The following is a 25,151-nucleotide window of genomic DNA, read 5'->3' on the forward strand; positions in this document are numbered from 1 at the left end:
TGAAGTATCCTAATTAATACGAATAACTGCAATGTTCATTGCACAGATGAAAGTCTAAAGGATCTGGATAGCTGTGAGGATCTGGAGCTGTCTGCCTCCTATCTTTCATAGTCTAGCCCCCTCTGGCCCTTTGTTTTTGTGATTAAAGTACCTATCCTGTAGTGCCATTCCGGATTACAGCAAGTTGACAACCACTAACTTCTCATACACAGGTGGTAGCTAAAACACCTAACCTTTCTCCTGTAAAGAACTACTTTCTAGGAGTAGTTTCTAGGAAACTCTTTTCTCTTTGAAAAAGAAAACAACAATAACAATAACAAAAAAAAAACCAGTAGGGCAGGAAGGAATGGAGGGAGGAAGAGGCAGCCTTTTGAGGGCAAACGTGGCCCTACGAACTCCAGATAAGAAACAAACATGGACTTAAAAGCTAGTGAAAACTAGATGACTATAAACATTATGAATAAGTGTTCAGGAATAGAAATGTAGATAGTATAGGTATATCTCTATTCCCAGAATATTAATATTAATAATATAATTGGCAGTAAACAACGACTAACATAACTAGATGATTATGTGTGACTTTGTGGTCAGACGGGAAAGAGATGAAAGAAATCTAGAAACTTCATGGAGCAAATCATTTTCTAACGACCTACAACAGACATTGCTAGAAATTAAAATACTACCAATTACACTGACTTTGATGCTGATGGACTGCAGTTTATTTGTTTCCCCAACCAGACTGAAGGGGGACATTCATTCCCTATTGCTTGTTGTAAACCTACAGCTGCTAACCTTTTCCTTTATAAAACATCTCTATCCATTCCTAATCCTTTCAAAAATCTCTCAAATTCTTGACTCTTTCCTTCTTTTGATTCCATAAGACTATGTTAGTTAAACTCCAGGCACTCTAAAATTCAAAAACAAATTCCAAGTGTCAGAGGGCACACAAAAGACATATATTTATCAAAGCTGTGGCATCTAGGGACCAATGACTTTTAACTTTTAAAGCCCTTAATTCTGTTAGATCTATGTTTACATGTTTATTACTACAATGTGGTATCACATGAGTCCTCACAATTTCATACATTTTATAGCAGAAGCCTCATGAAATCTGATATATAAAAATGACCTACCTTTTTGCACATACTGTATATCATTTCAAGATACTTGGTGTCAGACAGAAGTGTGTCTGTATCAACTGTTACATAATTATGAAGGAGGGGCATCATATCTGTATTAATGAAAAACATCAGTTATACATCTTTAGTAACACAAATGCTTTATCTTTGTTTTGGAAAAATTTCCAAATCTATGAGATCATTTTGTCTCTAACATTCACCTTTTTTTGGGGGGAGGGGTGGACACTCTCACTCTGTTGCCCAGGATGGAGTGCAGTGGTGTGATTAAAACTCACTGTAACTCCAAACCCTGGACTCAGGTGATCCTCCCACCTTAGCCTCCCAGGTAGCTAGGACTACAGGCACACTCCATCTCGCCTGATTAATTTAAAAGCGTTTTTAGAGACAGGGTCTAACAGCCCAGGCTGGTTGAGAACTTCTGGAATGAAGTGCTTTCCTGCCTTCCCAAAGTGCTGGGATTACAGGCGTGATCCACTAAGCCTGGGCTTAACATTCAGTTTTAATTAAAATATATTCATTTATAATTAAATGCAGAAATGATCCTATTATGAAAGTGATTTTCTTTGTACTTAAACATAAAAATTATAGACACATTTTTACATTTATATGGAGAAGATTATGAGGGGGTATGTGGATATGTATGTGTATTAACAAAGAATAAACCTATAATAACTAAATTATATAGCAGAAATCAATACCATGCGTCACCACTGAGCGTTAACTTCTATTGATAACTCTTCCGAACAGTGAAGCAGTCTGAACACTCAAAAGTGTACGTTCAGGCTAGGCACAGTGGCTCAAGCCTTTAATCCCAGCACTTCGGGAGGCTGAGGCAGGACGATCACCTCAGGTCGGGAGTTTGAGATCAGCCTGACCAATATGGAGAAACTCCGTCTCTACTAAAAATACAAAATTAGCCGGGCATGGTGGTACATGCCTGTAATCCCAGCTACTTGGAGGCTGAGGCAGGAGAATCACTTGAACCCAGGAGGCATAGGTTGCAGTGAGCCGAGATCGCGCCATTGCACTCCAGCCTTGGCAACAAGAGCGAAACACCGTCTCCAAAAAAAAAAAAAAAAGTGTACGTTCAAATGATAAGCTACAAATAAATCAAAGCAGGGAAACCCCTCAGTATTTCCATGCTGATTTGACTCACCTGTAAAGTAATCAAAGCCATCTTGCTGAAAGACTTCAAATACAAGGGGTAGCAGCTGCCACATCTGTGGAGACACTTGTTGACATGTCAAACTGTGCGCCAAAGAGAAGATCTCCTCATAGAATTCTAAAAGAGAATACTGAGTCATTAGGCAAATGCTTGCTCATGTGAAACAGCACTAAATTCTTAGCACAATCAGAGGTATAATACCTAAGACATGCTGTTGTAAAACAGTACCAATGACCTGCAAGCAGATTCCCTCAAGCTGTTGGGTTATCTAAAAGAGAAGAAAAAAAAATCATATGCAGTTACAGCCCACTAAATGGCTTAGTAAGATAACGTATACTATAATTCAGTACACTTAAATGTAAAGTCAATATTGTGAAAAAATTAAGTCTTTGTTTTAAAATGACTTACACATTATGAAATTGTGATCTCAGATAAAAATGGAATGAAATACCATTACATTCAGAAAAACACAAGGAATGGCCAGTTTAAATTTACCTAAAAAGGAAAAAACAACATTCTCGAAAAATGCAAACAACTATGAAAATAAAGGAGTTGGCTGGGTGCAGTGGCTTAAGCCTGTAATCCCAGCAGTTTGGGAAGCCAAGGCAGGTGAATCACCTGAGGTCAGGAGTTTGTGACCAGCCTGGCCAGCATGGTAAAACCCCGTCTCTACTAAAAATACAAAAAATTAGCCAGGCATGGTGGTGGGTGCCTGTAATCCCAGCTACTTGGGAGGCTTAGGTAGGAGAATCTCTTGAACCCGGGAGGCAGAGGTTGTAGTGAGTCGAGTGCCATTGCACTCCAGCCTGGGCAACAAGAGCAAAACTCCATTTCAAAAAAAAAAAAAAAGGAAGGAGTTACAACCATTCTGAAGATAGCACATCTGTTATGTGCAAATAGAGATTAATCAAGCTCAATGTATGAAAAGTCACTGTCAATGACTTACAGAGAAATTATCTGAAGGAAGGCATTATTGCTACGAATCTCAATAATCCTTAAGTCACCTTAGTTTTTCAAAGTGTATTAGATACAGTGAACCATGGAATCTGAACTCAGCCCCCAACTCAAGACTGATAGAAAATACAAATTCCTCTATAATTGTCAATATAGTCCTAAATTAGACCCCAAATCCCCGAGGGCCATAAGAATGTTAAGGAGAGGAAGGGTAAAATAATATCCACTAATCAGATATAAAAGCAAGACATCCATTTCAAATACACAGAACTTAACACATTTACAACTCCTTAAATAGAATTAACAATTCATCTGTTAAAACATAAAGCACATATAGGATTGGTCATGGCTTCTGCTTATATCCAATTATAATGCAGAATACAAAAACAGTTTACGTGGCTGGCGTGGTGGCTCATGCCTGTAATCTCTGCACTTTGGGAGGCCAAGAGAGGTGGATCACTTGAGGCCACGAGTTCCAGACCTGCCTGCCAAAATGGTGAAACCCTGTCTCTACTAAAAATAGAAAAATTAGCTGGGCGTGGTGGTGCATGCCTGTAGTCCCAGTTACTCAGGAGGCTGAGGCAGGAGAATCACTTGAACCTGGGAGGCAGAGATTGCAGTGAGCCAAGATGGTGCCACTGTACTCCTGCCTAGGCAACAAAGGGAGACTCCGTCTCAAAAAAACAAGCTTAGTGAAAAACCTCATGCTGTAAAAGGCAACGTGCAGATAATCTGAAAACATGTTATTTATGGATAAAAGATATATTACATTACAAGCATCTGCACTGCAATTATAAACACCAATTAATGACTGTTACTTCTATAGGAAGAAAGGAAGCAGGGAAAAGGGGTTAGGAAGTGGTCCCCTGAGGGCTTTCAACTGCATCAATCTGAAATTGTTTTTCTCTTCTCTTTTCTCCTTCCTTTCCCTTTCTCTTCCTTTGTTTCTTTTCTGACGTAGTGTCTCGCTCTGTTGCCCAGGCTGGAGTGCAGTGGCGTGATCTTGGCTCGCTGCAGCCTCTGCCTCTCAGGTTCAAGTGATTCTCCTGCCTCAGCCTGCCAAGTAGTTGGGATTATAGGTGCCTGCCACCACGCCCAGCTAATTTTTTGTATTTTTAGTAGAGACAGGGGTTTCACCATGTTGGCTAGGATGGTCTCAAACTCCTGACCTCAGGTGATCTGCCCACCTCGGCCTCTCAAAGTGCTGGGATTACAGGCATGAGCCACTGCGCCCGGCCGCCCAATAATGGATTTTTTAAAAAATGGAATTATTTAAAACATACAGAAAAGAGTAAATAAGAAGAAAACTATAACCAAAACTTCTTAATCAACTAAACTTTATTTTATTACATTTTTAACACTTAAAATATTTCCTTTATGTTAAGAAAAACAATTTCAGGGCCAGGTGCAGCGACCATTGCAATCCAGCCTGGGCAACAGAGCAAGACTCTGTCTCCAAAAAAAAAAAAAAAAAAATCCATTATTACAATTCTTACTTTTCCAAAAGACAACTGGAAAAGAAGAAAACTAAGAAGATGGTAGTAATGGTTGCGTAACAACATGAATATACTTAAAAATGGTTAGGATTGTAAATTTTATGCTATGCGTATGTCACCAAAATTTTTCAAAGAAAAAGAAAACTAAGAAAAATATTTTTTTTCCCCTGGGAACCACCATATTTCCGGATCTGAGAAACCATGAGGAGCCAAAATCCTGAGGCCTAAGATGGCAAAACAAATACTTGCTTCCTATTCCTTCTACTAATACTTTAGAACTTAAAATATAATGTACCAATCTTATCTTTAAAAGGGAAAATGGCAAAAACACGGTACATGAGATGCCAGAGAGATATCAGAGCCCTCTAAAAAGCATAAAATGGCTTGAAAAACTGCAACACTGGATCATCTTCTTACCTCTTTATGATCTTCAACTACACTAAGAAGTGTATCAATTGTATTCAGAATTCCCATAGCAGTAACTGCTTTGTCATCACTACCTTCTTCATCTGGCCCCGTCTGGATTACTTGGTTAAATGTCATTGCCTAGATTCAAGAGAATATAACTCAAGTTTGTCACTGAGGCATTATAAACATGTTTTTGTCTAAGACTTTTAATTATTAGAACGTTCTCATTGGGATACCACAACAAATCAATGTCTCCAAATTGATTAATGATCATAAAGAGCTTAAGCTCTATAATCAAATAGTCTACTCATTGGTTGACGTTAAACAAGCTACTTGACTTCTCTTGACCTTTTCTGCATGCCACTTTGGGGATTTTATAGACACCGTATGAGGACTAAATGAGGCAAGGTATAAAAAGTACTTAATATTATGAATAGTTGTCATTAATATTACTGGTTAAGACTTGACAATGTCCAAATAAAAGCATATTTAATCATCAAGGGGGTCACTGATTTATCTTCTGTAAAATTCAATCAATTATTTTGAGCATTCCAGGCCACTACACAGATAGTCATGCTGCAGCCTGAGGTAGTAGTTAAGAACAAGTACTGTGAAGGCCCATCCATAAATCCTAACACCACCCTGCCTAGCTTAGGCAATTAACCATTTTATACCTCACATTTTCTCTGTAAAACAGGAATAATTCTGAAACACAACTGTGTTAGAATTAAATAACTTAAGTGTCTCTCAAGGGCTTTATGTGCTACACAGTAATGTCGGTGAAGTATCTGCTATAAAGCAAGGGTCCCCAATCTCCAGGCTGTGGAGTGGTACCAGTCCATGGCCTGTTAGGACCAGTAGATAAGTGGTGGGTGACTGAGCATTACTCCCAGAAATTCTCATAGGAGTGCAAACCCTACTGTGAAATGTGCATTCAAGGATCTAGGTTGCACACTCCTTATGAGAAACCATTGCCTGCCTGATGATAAGAGGTGGAACAGTTTCATCCCAAAGCCATCTCCCCCAGACCATCTGTGGAAAAATTATCTTCCACGAAACCAATCCCAAGTGCCAAGAATGTTGGCTGCTATAAGGTAAGGCAAGTCACTTGTGACATAACCTGGAACATACTGAGAGCTACATTAAAATGCTTGCAAAAATGATAGGTTCAAACAACATACCAAATGTTGTGTCATTTCTACTGCAATAGGAGTAACTTCTTCACTATATTCACAGATCATTTTCTGAATTACATTAGTAAGGTCATCATTTTCTGTTTCTCTTATAATATGAAGAAGAGCCTGCATTACAGGTCTGATGAATGGCGTGATATATTCTTTAGCTGTAAGAGAAAGAGTAAAAAACTTGCATAAAACACCTAAAACTTAGGCCGGGCGCGGTGGCTCAAGCCTGTAATCCCAGCACTTTGGGAGGCCGAGACGGGCGGATCAGGAGGTCAGGAGATCAAGACCATCCTGGCTAACACGGTGAAACCCCGTCTCTACTAAAAAATACAAAAAACTAGCTGGGCGAGGGGGCGGGCGCCTGTAGTCCCAGCTACTTGGGAGGCTGAGGCAGGAGAATGGCATAAACCCCAGAGGCGGAGCTTGCAGTGAGCTGAGATCCGGCCACTGCACTCCAGCCTGGGCAACAGAGCGAGACTCCGTCTCAAACAAAAAAAAAACACCTAAAACTTCTTAAAACCTGGTATAACAAATATCAATGAGTTTTTTTAAAAAGTACTTTCTCATAAAAAGCAAGTACGCCAAGTTTCTAGGATTATGACTTTTTACAATTACTACATATATAGTTATATATATATAGTAACTATATATATAACATATATAACTATATATTATATGTAACTATATATATAACTATATTGTGTGTGTGTGTGTGTGTATATATATTTTTTTTTATAAGAGGCAGGGTTTTGCTCTGTTGCCCAGGCTGGAGGACAGTGGCAATCACAGCACACTGCAGCCTCAAACTGCTGGGCCTGAGTGATCCTGCTGCCTCAGATTCCCAAGTAGCTGGCACTACAGGTACATGCCACTATGTTCAGTTAATTTTTTAAAAATTTTTTTATAGAGATGTTACCCAGGCTGGTCTTGAACACCTGGCTTCAAGCGCTCTTCCCACCTAAGCCTACCAAAGTGCTAAGATTACAGGTGTGACCCACCGCACCTGGCCAACATTCACTTTTCTTGACATACACAAATCCTTTACCTTTTTCTTGATTGCTGATCAATACTTGAAGAGCAATGGCAGCTTCCACTTTCACAGGCATTTCTCTATCATCAATCAGACATCTTCTTGTTAGCTCCAAGGCTGTTTGAAGGTTCTGATCACTTTTGAACTTCACTTCACAAAAATAGTGAAGTACCCAGCAAGCCTTTTGTAAAAACACAGTGAGTTAGTGTAGATACCTTACCTTAAATTCCCCCAAGCTAATCTCTATTCCCTGAGTTCTGTGTGTGGGAATTTGGAGGCTGGTCAGTGGTAGATGTGTCCAGAGACAACACTAGACCAGTACTATGATCCCAAGTTACTCTTTGGCTGCATGACGTTTGTGTGGATAGCAAGATCTGAATGCAAAACACAGACAGACACTGCTACCAGACACAGATGAAACCTATGCACACATTACAGCAGCCATGTAAAGATTTACATTAAACAGAAACCTAAAATAAAACACAGCCTTCAAAGTGAACATTTCAAAGTTTCAATATAAAAGTCCACAGAATCATTCATTACAAGACAAAAGTATATAAATAATGCAGCTTTAAAACATACCCTTGCTCTCATGTAGCCTAGTTCACTGCTGAAGAGAGGGAATACATGATTCTGCAACATGTATTCCATCTGATCTTTATAGATCTTTTTCTGTAAATATAAACAACAGTTACTTTGATACAGTTCCAAATATAATCATCTCAATTTCCAAACAGATATAACACTGTTAAAAATGACTATTAATGTTACATATATTTATGCTCATTCTTTGAACCCCAGAATCCACAACCAATTTTCTTATTCCAGAACTTCACCACCAAAAACCACTAAACACATTTTTACATGCTTTTATATTCCTTGATTAGAAAGCCATTATGCCAAATCTTACCAGCAATAGTGTTTGAGTGTTGTAAGTTTGGTTAATTTTATTTGTTACTATGAAACTTTTATAATTAAAAAACTTCTCTGATAAAGTTTCTGGTTGAAAATAACATAACCTGAGAAAAATCCTGCTTTCAAACTAATAAACTGGCTATCTAAAAAGGCAGACTTTTTTTTTTTTTGAGACGGAGTCTCACTCTGTCGCCCAGGCTGGAGTCCAGTGGCACAATTTTGGCTCACTGCAACCTCCACCTCCCGGGTTCAAGTGATTCTCTAAAAAGGCACTCTCAATATTCAAGGTGAGTATTTTCTAAGTGCAAAGAAGCTTTTTACAAAAGTTCCTTAAACTGCACATTAAATCAACATTAAAAATGTAAGACACTTATATATCGACACTTACATAATCAAACATGACAACTTAATGCAATGTGAGACCCTGGACTGGGTCATGGAACAGAAAAAAAGACACAGTGGGAAATCTTATGAAATTTTAAAAAGGTCCATAGATTAGTTGATAGTATCAACTCAAAATCAACTTCATGTTTTTGATAACTGTGCCTCTACCTATGTAAGGTATTACCCCTAAGTGAAGCTGAGTGAAAGGTAAGAATAAACTTGAACGTGCCAAGAGAACTCACTTAATTCTCAGCCTTCTATACCACAAATGATTAGAATGTCTTTAATATATACTTTATAAACAAAGAGAAGGATGGGTGAACACGTATAGAAAAGATGAAAGACGGCCAGGTGCAGTGGCTCACGCCTGGAATCCCAGCATTTTGAGAAGCCGAGACGGGTGGATCACCTGAGGTCAGGAGTTCGAGACCACCTGGCCAACATGGTGAAACCCCGTCTCTACCGAAAATACAAAAATTAGCTGGTGTGTTGTGGCAGATGTCTGCAGTCCCAGCTACTTGGGAGGCTGAGGCAGGAGAATCTCTTGAACTCAGGAGGTGAAGACTGTAGTGAGCAGAGATCACACCACTGCACTCCAGCCTGTGTGACAGAGTGAGGCTCCATTTCCAAAAAACGAAAAGATAAAAGATACAATGACTAAATATTCTATGAATATTTAGTGCCTGGCTTTAGAATGTAAAGATTTCTAACAACTCAATTATAAAAGACAAATAACCCGATTAAAAATGGGCAAGGCTCAGGCACGGGGGCTCACGCCTTTAATCCTGGCACCTTGGGAGGCTGAGGCGGGCGGATCACCTGAAGCCAGGAGTTCCGAGACCAGCCTGGCCAACATGGCAAAACCCCATCTCTACTAAAAATACAAAAATTTGGCTGGTGGTGGGCACCTGAGGCATGAGTATCCTCATGGTTGCAGTGAGTCGAGACTGTGCCACTGCACTCCAGCATATAGGGAGGTGGGGCTGGAAAGCTCAGCTTCTGGGGAGGCTAAGGCAGGAGAATCACTTGAACCCGGGAAACTGCTGGCTGCGAGCCGAGATCTCACCACTGCACTCCAGCCTAGGTGACAGAGCAAGACTCCATCTCAAAAAAAAGACCAAACAAACAAAAACAAAGGCAAGCAATGTTTTTGGAGCAAGCAATTTGAATAGATATTCTCTAAAGAAAATATACAAATGGACAATAAGCACATGAAAAGTTTCAAAGCCACAAAGAGATACTACTTCACATTCACTAAGATGGCTATAATCAAAATATACTGCTGGTAGAAATATAAAATGGTATAGCTATGTTGGAAAATGGTCCTGCAGTGTCTCAGATTATGACCAGCAATTCATAATCCTAGGTACACACCCATGAAAAATGAAAACATTATGTCCACATAAAAACTTAAACATGAATGTTCACAGCAACATTTGTAGTAGCCAGAAAGTAGAAACAATTAATGAATGAGTAAATAAAATGAGGTATATTAATATAATGAAATATAATTTGGCAACAAAAAGGAAAAAGTACTGAAACATGCTACAACACGGATAATACTTGAAAACATTACACCAAATTAAGTCACCCAAAAAGGGCTACATATTATATGATTCCATTTATATAAAATACCCAGAATAAACAAATCCATAGAAAAAATGTGGACTATAGGTAGCCTAGGGCTGGGAGATTTGGGGTGAAATATGGAGTGACTGCTAATGTATACAGAGTTCCTTCTGGGGGTGATAGTTATACAACTGTGAATAAACCATTGAGCTGTACACTCTATAAGGCTGCTATTTTTTATTTTTATTTTTTGAGACGGAGTCTCTGTCACCTGGACTGGAGCGTAGAGTGCAGTGGCATGATCTCGGTTCACTGCAGCCTCCGCCTCCTGAGTTCAAGTGATTCTCCTGCCTCAGCCTCCCAAGTAGCTGGGATTACAGGTGCCCACCACCATGCCCGGCTGATTTTTGTATTTTTAGTAAAGACGGGGTTTCACCATGTTGGCCAGGCTGATCTCCAACTCCTGACCTCAGGTGATCCCCCCTCCTTGGCCTCCCAAAGAGCTGGGATTACAGGCGTGAGCAACCACACCTGGCCTATTTTTTATTTTTATAGAGATGGGGTCGCACTATGTTGCCCAGACTGGTCTCCTGGGCTCAGGCAATCTGCCTGCCTCAGCATCCCAAAGTGCTGGGATTATAGAAGTGAGCCACTGTGCCTGGCTGGCTGTTTATTTTTAAAAACTACTTGCATACTCATGCACATACAAACACACTAAAGAATACCTTCAGAAGTATTTCAGCTAAAGAGCCAATCATATGCAGGGCTCCATCTTTTTTTCGAGGGTCAGCATTTGGTTCTGTAAGAATCTGGTAACAAAATCCCATAGTCTTTTGCAGTACCTAGATTAAAAGAGAAAAGTACTGTTATTGAATAGGCCAACAGTCCTTAAAAAACATACTAACAAAATGACTCACATGACTAACATGTAAAACTGAGTGTATAGTTGAATAAATGTTAAATAATACAGCAAAAGTTATCTAAACATTAAATAAGCCTACCTCTTTCCTCTTACTACAGGCTGTAAACAAAAGTGTCTGGGCAGCAGTGGTAGGAGAAATGAAATCTTCAAATACATCTAGAGAACAAGTTTAAAATTAAGACAATAAATATTAATTTCTTCACCAAAGCATTAAAAAAATCGCTTAATATTTACATATGGTACGAAAATGATCCCAGATCCCCTTATAATTTTGCAAAAGCAGAATTCAATGTCTTTTCTGTACAAATTAAATGTTTTTATTTGCTTGTTTTGAGATGGAGTCTCGTTCTGTCACTCAGGCTGGAGTGCAGTAGGGCGATCTCGGCTCATTGCAACCTCCAACTCCCAGGTTCAAGCAATTCTCCTGCCTCAGCCTCCCAAGTAGCTGGTTTACAGGTGCCTGCCACCATGCCCGGCTAATTTTTGTGTTTTTAGTAGAGATGGGTTTTCACTATATTGGCCAGGCTGGTCTCAAACTCCTGACCTCAAACGATCTTCCCACCTAGGCCTCCCAACATGTTGGGATTTACAGGCCTTAGTCAACGCACCTGGCCTATGCATATTAAATGTTAATCCATTAATTCCTCCTAATAGTTTTTGTTTTTGTTAACTCAGAACTTAGCAGTTTAAATCATATATATGAAACACTACTGATGTTAGAATTTTCACAACAGGGTCACAAAAGTACAAGCTGCGAAAAGCACAGATGACTTGGTAAGAAGGACCAATACTCAACATTATTAGCCAAATTACAATTCTTTAGTTCTGTACAAGGACTTCATGTGACTCCAACTTCCAAGATGTGTTTTCTCATTTCCCACTCATATGATAGCTAACATAAGATCCAAAAGTATAGTTGAGACATTTAGTGTTGAGGTGTAATCTTAAATATCTAACAGTTTTGGCATTCAGTAATGAAAACTTAACAGTACTGAATTTGTGTCTGCTAAAAATAAGATTATCATTATCAAATATCATAATTAATAAATAGCCCCAAAAACGACTACACAAGGGATGAATTAAAACACCAAAGAAGAAATATAATACCCCCTAGGTTGGCTACACACAATCACTGTAATCTTAATTACTGACATTTTTTGTTTCTAAAACTGTGAAAATTCCTCACCAAACTTCATGCGTATATATTCATAAGGGTCTTCTTGCCAAAGTTCCTCATCAGCATCTGTGTAGCACATCAATGGAAAAATAACATCTTGGATAATGCCCTGCAATTTAAAAGTTAAGAAAACAATAGCCATCAATTTTCAAATTTAAACCTTCAAATTTCCTTTAAGTATTAAAACCAAAGTAACACTATATGTATTTTAAAGCTTAATATCAAACGTTAGTAATGCATTTAATGTGTTCTAAGATCAACTACCAAACTTCCCCTCTCTGTAATAAGTAATTATAAGATATACATGTACATAGGTTGCAATTAAGTATTCTAAATATATATAATTTAGTCTATAAAATTCTATAGCTCTAAATAAAGCACATAAATTATTCACAGAAATAGCAGGTAAGTCACATCCTAGAAACGCATCTGGTGAAATAAATTTCCTTGGCTACTCCAAATTACATGATAAAATATAATCATAGTCCAATAGTAAGAACTTAAATTACAAGTTTGAAGAAAACAGTTTTGGATTTTAAAAGATAAGTTGGATATTCACAAAATAACTCTCATAACTTTATGTCAGAGTGTTTTCTCTCCTTTTTCTGCTATACTCTCAAAACAATCACCAGAAGTAGACTAAGTAACATAACTCAACAAACATGCAATTTTTCAACCTTTATGACAATTGATGTTATTTCTATTATATTTGCTATAAAAACATTTCAGATAAAAATTATTACTTGTATATGGGGCTTCAGATTCTTCCAGGTGAGAGCATGAGAAACTCCTTGATTAATATAATTTAATGTCTGTTGTAAAACTCGAGGAGCCATATATTGCTTCTCCTTGTACTGATACAACACCTTCAATAAAACCTTGGGAAAAAATTTTCGATCAAAAATCAATGTTCAAATAGAAATTTCAACCACTTACAAGCCAGTAAAAACAGTTAACACATATCTTAATATCCAGCTCATCATCAAGAAAAACAACTGTATACTTTGAAAAATAATTTAACTCATTTCTGATTAAGAAAAGAGAAAACTATATGCTATCTTCGTTTTTCTGGTGTTTTTGTTGTTGTTGTTAGAGACAGTGTCTCACTACGGTGTCCCGGCTGGTCTCTAACTCCTGGCCTCAAGCGATTCTCCCATCTCAGCCTCCCAAAGTGCTGGGATTACAGGTGTAAGCCACCACACCTAACCCATATGCTACCTACTGAAAAATCACAGTATTGGGAGAAAATCCTATCTTGTTAAAGCCATCTTCTGGGAAAACCTTACCCGAAGCAGTCAACTGCCTATTTAGCATCTGTCAATAGTTCTCACTCTACTTCATGTTTCAGAACATCGATAATGCAAAATGTGGTCCACAACCTCTAGTGGTCCCCAAGACTATTTCAGAGGATCTACTAGTTTAAAGCTACTTTCGTAATAATGTTATCTTTTTCCTTTTTTAAAAAACTGTGTTTTGAGTAAATCAGTATTTGCATCGATGGTACAAAACCATGGTGTTAAATGTTCTGTTGCTTTATTTGAATCAAGAGAGTATGATATTAAAATCACTGTATTTTTATTTACTTATTTATTTATTTGAGATGGAGTTTTGCTCTTGTTGCCCAGGCTGGAATGCAATGGCACGATCTTGGCCCACCGCAATCTCTGCCTCCCAGGTTTAAGTGATTCTCCTGCCTCAGCCTCCTGAGTAGATGGGATTACAGGCATTCGCCATCATGCCCGGCTAATTTTGTATTTTTAGTAGAGATAGGATTTCTCCATGTTGGTCAGGCTGGTCTTGAACTCCTGACCTCAGGTAATCTGCCTTCCACAGCCTCCCAAAGTGCTAAGATAACAGGCGTGAGCCACCACTCCCGGCCAAGTCACTGTATTCTTTACAGCCATATTCTTATAGAACAAGTTTTTCCTTTTTTTTTTTTTTTTTTTTAAGACAGAGTTTTGCTGTGTCTCCCAGGCTGGAGTGCAGTGGCGTGATCTCAGCCCACTGCAACCTCTGCCTCCTGGGTTCAAGCCATTCTCCTGCCTCAGCCTCCCCAGTAGCTGGGATTACAGGCACACACCACCACACCCAGCTAATTTTTGTATTTTTAGTAGAGACAGTGTTTCACCATGTTGGCCAGGCTGGTCTTGAACTCCTGACCTCATCATCTGCCCACCTTGGCCACCCAAAGTGCTGGGATTACAGGTGTGAGCTACTGCACCCAGCCAAGAATATATGTAATGACAAGAAAAATTATGATTACTCAATGAGAAGTATACATACAGCCATTCTACTACATACCAAAGTACAATGGTTATAACACTTGGGAGATTGAGTTGCAAGCTGAAATAGTCTCTTATTCCACGAAACACTACATTACGCTTGAAAGAACAACTGATAGACAACAGTTATTGAGACTATGAATACGGCAGATTTTTCTCAAAAACGAATAAAATGATTACATCATTTCAAGGAAAATTGCTGACAATATGTTACTGGTGTTAAAATTTGAGGTTTCAAGCAAAAATTAGAATTATGGGCCAGGCGCGGTGGCTCATGCCTGTAATCCCAGCAGTTTGGGAGGCCGAGGCACGTGTTCACCTGAGGTCAGGAGTTCAAAACCAGCCTGACCAATATGGAGAAAACCCATCTCCACTAAAAATTCAAAATTAGCCGGGTGTGGTGGTGCATGCCTATAATCCCAGCTACTCGGGAGACTGATGAGGCAGGAGAATCGCTTGAACCTGGGAGGCAGAGGTTGCAGTGAGCCAAGATTGTGCCACTGCACTCCAACCTGGGCAACAAGAGAAAAAGAAAAAAAAAATTATTTCCGTTAACATGTAACAGGCCTGTTATTATTTTTTAAATGAACTGCTTACTCTTATTTTAATTTCTAAATGATAAATATCACTAGGTCTAACTCACATAAATGAGAACTCAATGGTATCATAAGTAATTTGAACATAAAGAGATCCTGAGACCAAAAATGTTTGAGACCTGGTACAGGGTCCAAACATGCACTCTTTAGAAGTCAAAGAAACTAGAAATAAGCAATATATAAATTAACTTAAAGATACCATGTTTTCACTTAGAAAACTAAAAACAGACTTACTTGCTGGACACCAACAGCAAATGCCTTCAGAAATACTTCAGCAAATTCATTATACTCCTTGGAAACATTGCCAGGGCTTCCATATCTAAAAGAACATCAAAATGCCCATTGTTTCTTTATAATGCTTTATGCCAGCACTTTAAAGCAAAACCTTAATAAATTAATTTAAATCACCATATATGGATGAGATTACCTTTCAAAAAGTCTTGCTAAAATATGTAAGGCCCACTTCTTGCATTTCCACCACGGTAACTCAGGTCGATCATCTTCTTCAACTTGAAGTGTTTCCTTTAAAGAGACACTTATTTAATGATAGAGATAACACAATATAGGAGGAACAGAATGAGATGAGAACAGATTGACAAAAATGTGAATGTTTCTCTAATGTTGGCCTTTTTTTTTTTTCTTTGTGAGACAGAGTCTTGCTCTGTCACCCAGGCTGGAGTGCAGTGGTGCCATTTCAGCTCACTGCAAGCTCTGTCTCCCGGGTTCAAGCCATTCTCCCGCCTCAGCCTCCCAAGTAGCTGGGACTACAGGCATCCCCCCCACCACGCCCAACTAATTTTTTGTACTTTTAGTAGAGATGGGACTTCACCGTGTTAGCCAGGATGGTCTCGATCTTCTGACCTCATGATCTGCCCGCCTCAGCCTCCCAAAGTGCTGGGATTACAGGCGTGAGCCACCGCACCTGGCCTGATGTTGGCCTTTCATAGTAGAAGGTTAGACTTGGAAAAGTATTAACCCTATTTAAATCCAAGAGGCATCCTCACTGCTTCACTAGTTGGTTATAAAAGACATGCTTTTTAAAATTCTTCTACAAGCTTAAAACCAAACATTTTAGTCAAGATCTAAATAGTATAGTCAAGGCCACGACAATTGTAGCTTAATCAAAATCAGTATATTTCATAATGGAAAGGGCATGAGAAACTCCATTTCGGAAATCTAGTTTCAGGTATATAAGTATAAATGTGCAAGGATTTGTGTACAACAATACTAATTCTAATACTATTTGTAATGAAAAAAATTGCCAAGAACCTGAACATTCATTAATAAGGGAATGTTTAATTATGGAAGATCCATAAAAGATTATTACACAATCGGCCGGGCGCGGTGGCTCAAGCCTGTAATCCCAGCACTTTGGGAAGCCGAGACGGGCGGATCACAAGGTCAGGAGATCGAGACCATCCTGGCTAACACGGTGAAACCCTGTCTCTAATAAAAAATACAAAAAACTAGCCGGGCAAGGTGGTGGGTGCCTGTAGTCCCAGCTACTCGGGAGGCTGAGGTGGGAGAATGGCGTAAACCCGGGAGGCGGAGCTTGCAGTGAGCTGAGATCTGGCCACTGCACTCCAGTCCAGGCAACAGAGCGAGACTCCGTCTCAAAAAAAAAAAAAAAAAAAAAAAGATTATTACACAATCACTGAAAGAAGGAACTGGATCATTATATATTAACCTAAGACATCCATAACATATATATATATTTTTTTTGAGACAGAGTCTTGCTCTGTCGCCAGGCTGGAGTGCAGTGGCACAATTTCGGCTCACTGCAAACTCCGCCTCCCTGGTTCAAGTGATTCTCCTGCCTCAGCCTCCCCAGTAGCTGGGATGACAGGTGCGTGCCACCACGCCCAGCTAATTTTTGTATTTTTAGTAGAGACGTGGTTTCACCATGTTGGCCAGGATGGTCTCGATCTCCTAATCTCATGATCCGCCCGCCTCAGCCTCCTAAAGTGCTGTGATTACAGGCATGAGCCACTGCGCCCAGCCTATCCATAACATATTTTTCAAGTAGGATAAGGAAGTGAATATACAGAGCAAGTGAACACTCTCATACATTGCTAGTGAGAGCAATGCTACAGCCACTTTGGAAGCTACTTACAAAGTAAAACATACACCTACCCTATGACCCAATTCCTTTCTTTGATATTTATGCAAGAGTGTGAAAAACATTTGACCACAAAAAGACACATAAGAATGTTCATAGCTTTACCTTTAATACTGAAAAAGTAAAACTACCCAGATGGCCATCAACATACATAAATTGTGATATATCTATACAATGGGATACCACTTAGCAATAAAATATAATAAATACCACTACACAACATGAAAGAATATTATAAATATATTAAGTGAAAGAAGCCAGGAACAAAAGATTACTTAATAAGTTCTAAAACAGATGAAATCTATTGTGCAGGAAATGAGATAATGGCAGAGATGACTAGAACCAGCCATGAGCAAACATTCTGAGGTGATGGTTAGATGGGTACGTATAATTGTGTTAACTCACTGAATTGTTTATTTATAATCGGTGCACAGATTATAAATTATACCATAAAAAGGCACACAATATGTATATGAGACCTTTAAAAGTTATATTTTATATCTATTAAATGTGCACAGAAAAATATACACCAAACTAGTTTCCTATGGAGTGTGTAGAGATGTTGTTTCTTATGCATTGTTTGTAACTCTTTTTGAAACAAATCTTAAAAAAAAAAAATTAGCCAGGCGCGGTGGCTCACGCCTGTAATCCCAGCATTTTGGGAGGCCGAGGCAGGTGGATCACGAGGTCAGGAGATCGAGACCATCCTGGCTAACATGGTGAAACCCTGTCTCTATTGAAAATACAAAAAATTAGCCGGGCGTGGTAGCGGGCGCCTGTAGTCCCAGCTACATGGGAGGCTGAGGTAGGAGAATGGCGTGAACTCGGGAGGCAGAGCTTGCAGTGAGCTGAGATCCGGCCACTGTACTCCAGCCTGGGCGACAGAGCGAGACTTCTTCTCAAAAAAAAAAAAAAAGAAAAAAGAAAAAAAAAATTAAACTACAAAATAGGACTTTGGTCTCACTTATGCGATTAACAATATTATATTAGATAAATTACATAACCCTCCCATGTCTAAGTTTAAAATAAAAGTCAGAAGGAATTTTGAGGGTTAAATGAGTATATATTAATAACAGTACATAAAACACACTAGGTAGGCTGGGCGCGGTGGCTCACGCCTGTAATCCCAGCGCTTTGGGAGGCTGAGGCAGGTGGATCACAAGGTCAGGAGTTCAACACCAGCCTGGCCAAGATGGTGAAACCCTGTCTCCACGAAAAATAAAAAAATTAGCCAGGCATGGTGATGGGCACCTGTAATCCCAGCTACTTGGGAGGCTAAGGCAGGGAATTGCTTGAACCTGGGAGGCAGAGGTTGCAGTGAGCTGAGATCACACCACCGCACTCCAGCCTGGGTGACAGAGTAAGACTCTGTATCAAAAAACAAAACAAAACACAACAAACAGGGTATTCAGTAATCTGTAAATTCCCCTATATCTCTAGAAAACTAGACTATAGGCTGGGCATGGTGGCTTATGCCTGTAATCACAGCACTTTGGTAGGCTAAGGTGGGCAGATCACCTGAGGTCAGAAGTTTGAGACCAGTCTAGCCAACATGGTGAAACTCCATCTCTCTAAAAATACAAAAATTAGCCCGACTTGGTGGCACACATCTGTAGTCCCAGCTACTTGGGAAGCTGAAGCATGAGAATCGCCTAAACCCAGTAGGCAGAGGTTGCAGTGAGCCGAGATTGCACCACTCTGCACTCCAGCCTGGGCAACAAGAGTGAAACTTCATCTTGGAAAAAAATTAAAAAAAAAAGAAAACTAGACTATAAAGAAAAATTGTAGTAATTTTAAAAATTTTGATTATAAAAATAACACAACTAGAAAACTCTGAATGTACTAAAAACTACCAAGTTGTACTTTAAAAGAATAAATTTCATGGTATGTGAGTTATTTCTCAATAAAGTTATTATGAGAAAATAACATAACTACAAAGTTTGGCCAATTTGTAAAGCAAGTTCTTCCTCTGTACGTGGGCATCTGACAAATTAACTAGGCTAAGAGCCAGCTATGAGCTCTTAATTAAAGAACTCAGAAGAAACAGAAGATTTAGGATGAAACAAAAGGATAACAGAAGCACTTAACCAATAATATATTTTTAAAAACACCTTTTACAACTCTTTACACTGAGTAAATGTACATATATAATGCATATGTAAACAAATGAAAAGGTACCTCTAATCTAGAGAAAAACACATCACATATTATAAAAGTTCATAAAGAATGTTACAGGAAACACCAGTTAGAGTCTTCAAAAGACCATTAAATATTTGTATTTAGTAATATAAGAGAACATATAGAAACTTACATTAGGTACATCCCTGTTCACAACAGTCTTTAAAATTTCTATCCATTCTGTCAGGTTCTGTTGGTTTATCAGTTCCAGTGGTAGTGTATACTAAATAAAAGTCAAGAATTAATATTTCAAAATCCTTGCTAAAGAAAATCCCACTTCTTTTTACTCTTCACAATGCCTACCAAAAGCATTTCATTCAATCCACATTTCCTACTTTTAGTACATAGGCAAATTCCTTTGCTTGTTATCTATAATGGTAAACAGTGAGTGGGCATCCTTGCCATATTCCCATTTTACCGGGGTATCTTATTTTCACCATAAGGTGTGATATTTATTGTAGACTTTTAATGAACAACTTTCATCAAGTTAAGAAAGATTCTATTTTAGGATTCTAACAGTTGTTTATTTTTTTCAAAGCAGACATAGTTATTTAATTTTATGAAAAGCTTTATCTGACATCCATAAAGATGGTTACAGGTCTCTATTTTAATGTGATGTAAGGGTTAATTTAAAAATTAATTTCTTACTGTCGATCCATTCTTGTATGCCTGGGATAAATCCTATCTCTCAGTAGGCCAATAAAATAGATATCCAATTTGGGATTTTAGGACATCTATTTTCACAAGTGAGATGGGGCTATATTTTTACAACAGGGTATGCTAGTCTCAAAGAATGAGTTGAGAAACTACTTTGTCCTATTCCCTATGCCCTATGATAGTTTTCAAAAAGACCTATTATTTAATCCAAAAGTTATGATCCTCAGAGTTAGAAAAAATATTGAAAAGACTAGTGTTTATTCAAATTACTTAACAAAAGAATCATGTAAGAGTCCAACAGAACGGCATTAAGGTGCCCTTAGATTCATAGTGGCAGATATCTGAATGTCTTTAAAGATCTAGCAAAGACATACAAAATCCAACGAAAGAATAGAGTTAGGCAAGTACAATCTTAGTGGAGGTGAAGTCATAGATCTTTCTTCCTTTTTTTTTAAGAGACTAGGTCTCGCTCTGTGAGGATGGAGTGCAGCCTTGAACTCCTGGTTTCAAGCAATCCTCCCACCTCAGCCTCCAGAATAACTGGGATTACAGGCTTATAGGTGCAAGCCACTGTGCCTGGCTCTGATCTATTTAAATGAGAGTTTTTAATGTAATGGTATGACTTGAGATAAACCCTTCTATGGTACACGGTACAACAAAAAGAACCAGAATTTTCCTGGTTTTTAAAAATCTGTTTTACAAGTAATTACATTTCACTGCGAATACTGACCCAACCATTTCTTTAGTGGGTATCTTTTATCCTAGAAAAATTTAGAACAACATACAGAAATAATAAAAGCCATTACTGTGTACCAGTAAAGCCCACTGATTTAGTATTTTTGTGACAAGTTTAGGAATAGATTTTGTATTGAGACAATCTATGTATATTTTGCATATTAAGTATGTGTTAGATTTCAACTGTAATCAAGTAACTGGTTTTCAGATTCATTAACTTTTTTTTTTTTTGAGACGGGTTTTTGTTCTTGTTGCCCATGCTGGAGTACAGTGGCATGATCTTGGCTCACTGCAACCTCCACCTCGCACGTTCAAGCTTTTCTCCTGCCTCAGCTTCCCGAGTAGCCGAGATTACAGGCATGCACCACCACACCCGGCTAATTTTTTTGTGTTTTTAGTAGAGACGGGGTTTCTCCATGTTGGGTCAGGCTGGTCTCGAACTCCCCTCCTCAGGTGATCCGCCCACCTCGGCCTCCCAAAGTGCTGGGATTTACAGGTGTGAGCCACCGCGCCTGGCCCAGATTCATTGATTCTTAAGGTGAAAGACAGTTTCTAAACTGACTAATTTGGTTGCAGTGGATGGTTTAAGAGAATTAGACATTGCCCATTTGCAATTTAAGATTTATCAGGGGCCTGGCACAGTGGCTCATGCCTGTAATCCCAGCACCCTGGGAGGCCAAGGTAGGCGATCATGAGGTCAGGAGTTCGAGACCAGCCTGACCAACATGGTGAAACCCTGTCTCCACTAAAAATACAAAAATTGGCCAGGCATGGTGGCACGTGCCTGTAACCCCAGCTACTCAGGAGGCTGAGGCAGGAGTATTGCTTGAATCCGGGAGGAGGAGGTTGCAGTGAGCCGAGATCACGCCACTGCACTCCAGCCTGGGCGACAGAGCGAGACAGTCTCAAAAAAAAAAAGATTCATTAGGGTTGTTTATGTATTTGGGGAGGAAGTATGTTTGTTTGGACTTACAATTTTGGCAATTTATGTTTTGCTAGAAAACCATCCACTTAATGTAGATTTTCAAATTAACTATTATTCAGATGCTGAAATTCTTTGTTAATTCTTAATGTGGTAAATGACAGACTAACTTTTTATATATAAAAACTGCTTCATAGCTATTACCTGAACAAGAGCATAGAAGATCTTGAATATTTGTTTCTGGATGAGGACAGACTGATCAGACTGGTCAGAAAGAAGCTGGATAAAACGATCCTTTAGAACTGGCAGAAAATGCTGCATTGCTGCTACCAATGGACTCCGCTCCTCTGGTTTTTTATACCTTTGAGTAGGAATACAAACTAATTCTGTAAGAATTTATTTCCACAATTTTATATATATTTAAACTATGCATTTATTTCCACAAATATAATCAAATACTTCCTAACCAATTTAGAAAAAGAAAAATATCTAGAACAAAACCGTAAAAAGAAAGCATCTTGAATAAAACCCTGAGTAAAGATTATCCAGTATTTTCTGAATATGTATTATGAGGTCAATAATCTTCAAGGCGCACATGAATATCTTCACTTTTATAGTTGAGGAAACTGAGGCACAGACGTTAACTATCTTTCTCAGTATTACATAGTTAGGCATGAACCTAGGCAACTGGAATAGGTTATTAACCTCATAATAAATGTTCAGAAAATACTAGATAATCTTTACTCAAGGTTCAAGATGCTTTCTTTTTACGGTTTTGTTCTAGATATTTTTCTTTTTCTAAATTGGTTAGGAAGTATTCGATTGCATTTGTCTAAATAGTAGCAGCTGATAAATAAAACTGATTACATATTACCATCCTTAAGTAATTTACATACCAACAGCATTAAGGCAGAAGTGGTATACATAAAGCAGAAAATATTTTATTTCTAAAAACATCATAAACCAGAAGTTCTTCCATTAACCCAAAGGGCAACAAAATGTGACCAACAGGCTATCAACTATGAGCCAAGATCGTGCCACTGCACTACAGCCTGGGTGACAGAGAGACTTGATCTCAAAAAATATATGTATTGTTAAAAAGCCTGTTGAGGGTTGGGCACGGTGGCTCACGCCTCTAATCCTAGCATTTTGGGAGGCCGAGGCGGGCAGATCATGAGGTCAGGAGACCAAGACTATCCTGGCCAACACGGTGAAAACTCGTCTCTACTAAAACACAAAAAATTGGCCGGGCGTGGTGGTGGGCACCTGTAGTCCCAGCTACTCGGGAGGCTGAGGCAGGAGAATGGCACGAACCCAGGAGGCGGAGCTTGCAGGGAGCCACTGCACTCCAGCCTGGGCAACAGAAAGAGACTTCGCCTCAAAAAACAAAAAACCAAACAATCAAATTTATAACTATACAAAAGCAATTCCAGTATCCTCTTTCTTTTATTTATTATTTTTGGAGAAAATGCCTCACTGTCACCCAGGCTGGAGTGCAGTGGTGATCATGGCTCACTGAAGCCTCAACCTTCCAGGTTCAAGCTATCCTCCCACCTTAGCCTCTTGAGTAGCTGGGACTACAGGCATGTGCCACCACACCCGGCTGATTACTTTCTTTTTTTTTTCTGCAGAGAAAGGGATAGAGACGGGTTCTACTATGTTGCCCAAACCGGTCTCAAACTCCTGGGCTCAAGTGATTTGCCTGCCTCAGCTTCCCAAAGTGTTGGGATTACAGGATGAGCCACTGCTCCCAGCCCCAGCTTCCATTATTAAGGAGTCAATAGGCAGACTAAATTTGTAAAATACAGATTACTGATTATAGAAATCATTATTCTAAGAGCCACAGCTTATCTTTCTGGAATAGATACTATCAAAACAGCTTTAACTTGGTTTTCCATAGCACATCCCAGTTGTATTTATTGGTACCCCTCTTCCTTAAGAGAGAAAATATAAAGAATTGAGTGAGTACATTTTAAAATGATAATGGGAGACTCTTTTTAAAAACTAGATTTTTTTTCCTACCAGTTGAAATGAGTAACAAAGTAAATCACCAGGAATAAAAAATACAAAAAGGAATGTTCACATTAACAATGACTGCTAAAGCTATTAACACAATCTACTGACAAATTATTTCAAATATTACTTTAATGTGCTAAGAAATTATACCTAGCATATATTTTTAAAGTTTATCTATACCTTCGAGTTGATAAAATAACAATTCACGAAAGAAAGCCATTTGTACTCTCCAATCTGATTATACAAACTACAAGTATACACAAAATTCCCTTTAAACACTAACTAATATGATGTAGCTCTCTCTATTTATGCATCACAGGTCCATCACCCACCCTAAGAGACTTTAAATACTTGTTCTGCATCAGATATTCTCTCCTACCTCCCTCAATACCCTGAATAGTGGACTGGGAGTTGAGTGGTACTAGTTGTCAATCTAAGCTAATGAGTAAAAAATTACGGTACCAAACTTATTACTACCCTGTAAGACCTGAACATTCCTGAAAGTATGAAAATATGACACTAATAAAATTCTACTACCACAAGGCTGTGATGTGTCAAACTGGAGAACCATACTCACAGAAAATCCTTAAATACTAGTCTCATCACTATTCTGTTAAAAGAAATTTTTCAGTGGTTCTTAGTATCTAAAAGATCACATCCAAATTTCCCATTCTAGCACTCAAAACCCTCTTTAACATGGTCCCAATTTACCAGTCCAAAATTATTCCCAACCTCTCACTAGGAATTATCAATACCATTAAGCAGTCTCCTCACTACCCACTAAAGACAGGTTCTCACATTTCCGTCTCTTTCTTTGTTCATACCACTCCATATGGTGTGACACGCCTTCCTCTTCATGTTCTTTGTGTTCCTTCAACTGACAAGCATTTCCTGAGATCTATGCTCCTGAGGACCACCACAAATTCCAATTTTTCCATAAATTTTCTTAGAACTGCTTCAGTCCACACAGATTCCTTGTGAACACCTTGTGCTTCACAACGAAACACTGGCTGAAAATGAACTGAATTCCAATGATGTAGCAGCCTCCTGTATCTCCCATTTAAAAATCCCTGTCATATTCCCTCCTGCTAAGATTATGGGACAGGACGGACTTGAACCTCCTCAATGATATTGACAGCTTATTGGTTTTATTTTCTCCAATTTTAGTCACTCAGACTAAACTGTAACAGAACTGTAACAGCTGGAACATTCCTTAGCAGGAAGATGGGTATCTGGTGGGAACACAAGAAAACACCAGTACCAATGCTGTAAATGGTATTGTTTCTCTCCTGCTCAGAGAACA

General features: G+C 38.8%; 1 protein-coding gene and 1 non-coding gene across 3 annotated transcripts in view; both read right to left on the reverse strand.

Moving 5' to 3' along the window:
- IPO7 (importin 7) overlaps window positions 1-25,151 on the reverse strand; it is a 63,873-nt gene that overhangs the window by 11,457 nt on the left and 27,265 nt on the right. For both annotated transcript variants that reach the window (XM_008007250.3, XM_008007255.3), the window contains 15 exons: window positions 22,037-22,193; window positions 19,652-19,741; window positions 15,649-15,743; window positions 15,456-15,540; window positions 13,087-13,221; window positions 12,353-12,452; window positions 11,246-11,322; window positions 10,970-11,086; window positions 7,959-8,048; window positions 7,392-7,557; window positions 6,344-6,504; window positions 5,172-5,300; window positions 2,506-2,572; window positions 2,296-2,421; window positions 1,134-1,231 (listed from right to left, as the gene is read on the reverse strand). In XM_008007250.3, the coding sequence (XP_008005441.1) occupies window positions 1,134-1,231; window positions 2,296-2,421; window positions 2,506-2,572; window positions 5,172-5,300; window positions 6,344-6,504; window positions 7,392-7,557; window positions 7,959-8,048; window positions 10,970-11,086; window positions 11,246-11,322; window positions 12,353-12,452; window positions 13,087-13,221; window positions 15,456-15,540; window positions 15,649-15,743; window positions 19,652-19,741; window positions 22,037-22,193 (1,693 nt within the window). The remainder of the gene's footprint in view (window positions 1-1,133; window positions 1,232-2,295; window positions 2,422-2,505; window positions 2,573-5,171; window positions 5,301-6,343; window positions 6,505-7,391; window positions 7,558-7,958; window positions 8,049-10,969; window positions 11,087-11,245; window positions 11,323-12,352; window positions 12,453-13,086; window positions 13,222-15,455; window positions 15,541-15,648; window positions 15,744-19,651; window positions 19,742-22,036; window positions 22,194-25,151) is intronic.
- LOC119624614 (small nucleolar RNA SNORA23) lies at window positions 7,634-7,815 on the reverse strand. The gene has a single exon (XR_005240770.1). It is a non-coding gene; the product is annotated as a small nucleolar RNA SNORA23 (small nucleolar RNA).

The sequence above is a fragment of the Chlorocebus sabaeus genome, chromosome 1 (genome assembly GCF_047675955.1).
Source record: "Chlorocebus sabaeus isolate Y175 chromosome 1, mChlSab1.0.hap1, whole genome shotgun sequence".
Taxonomy (NCBI): domain Eukaryota; kingdom Metazoa; phylum Chordata; class Mammalia; order Primates; family Cercopithecidae; genus Chlorocebus; species Chlorocebus sabaeus.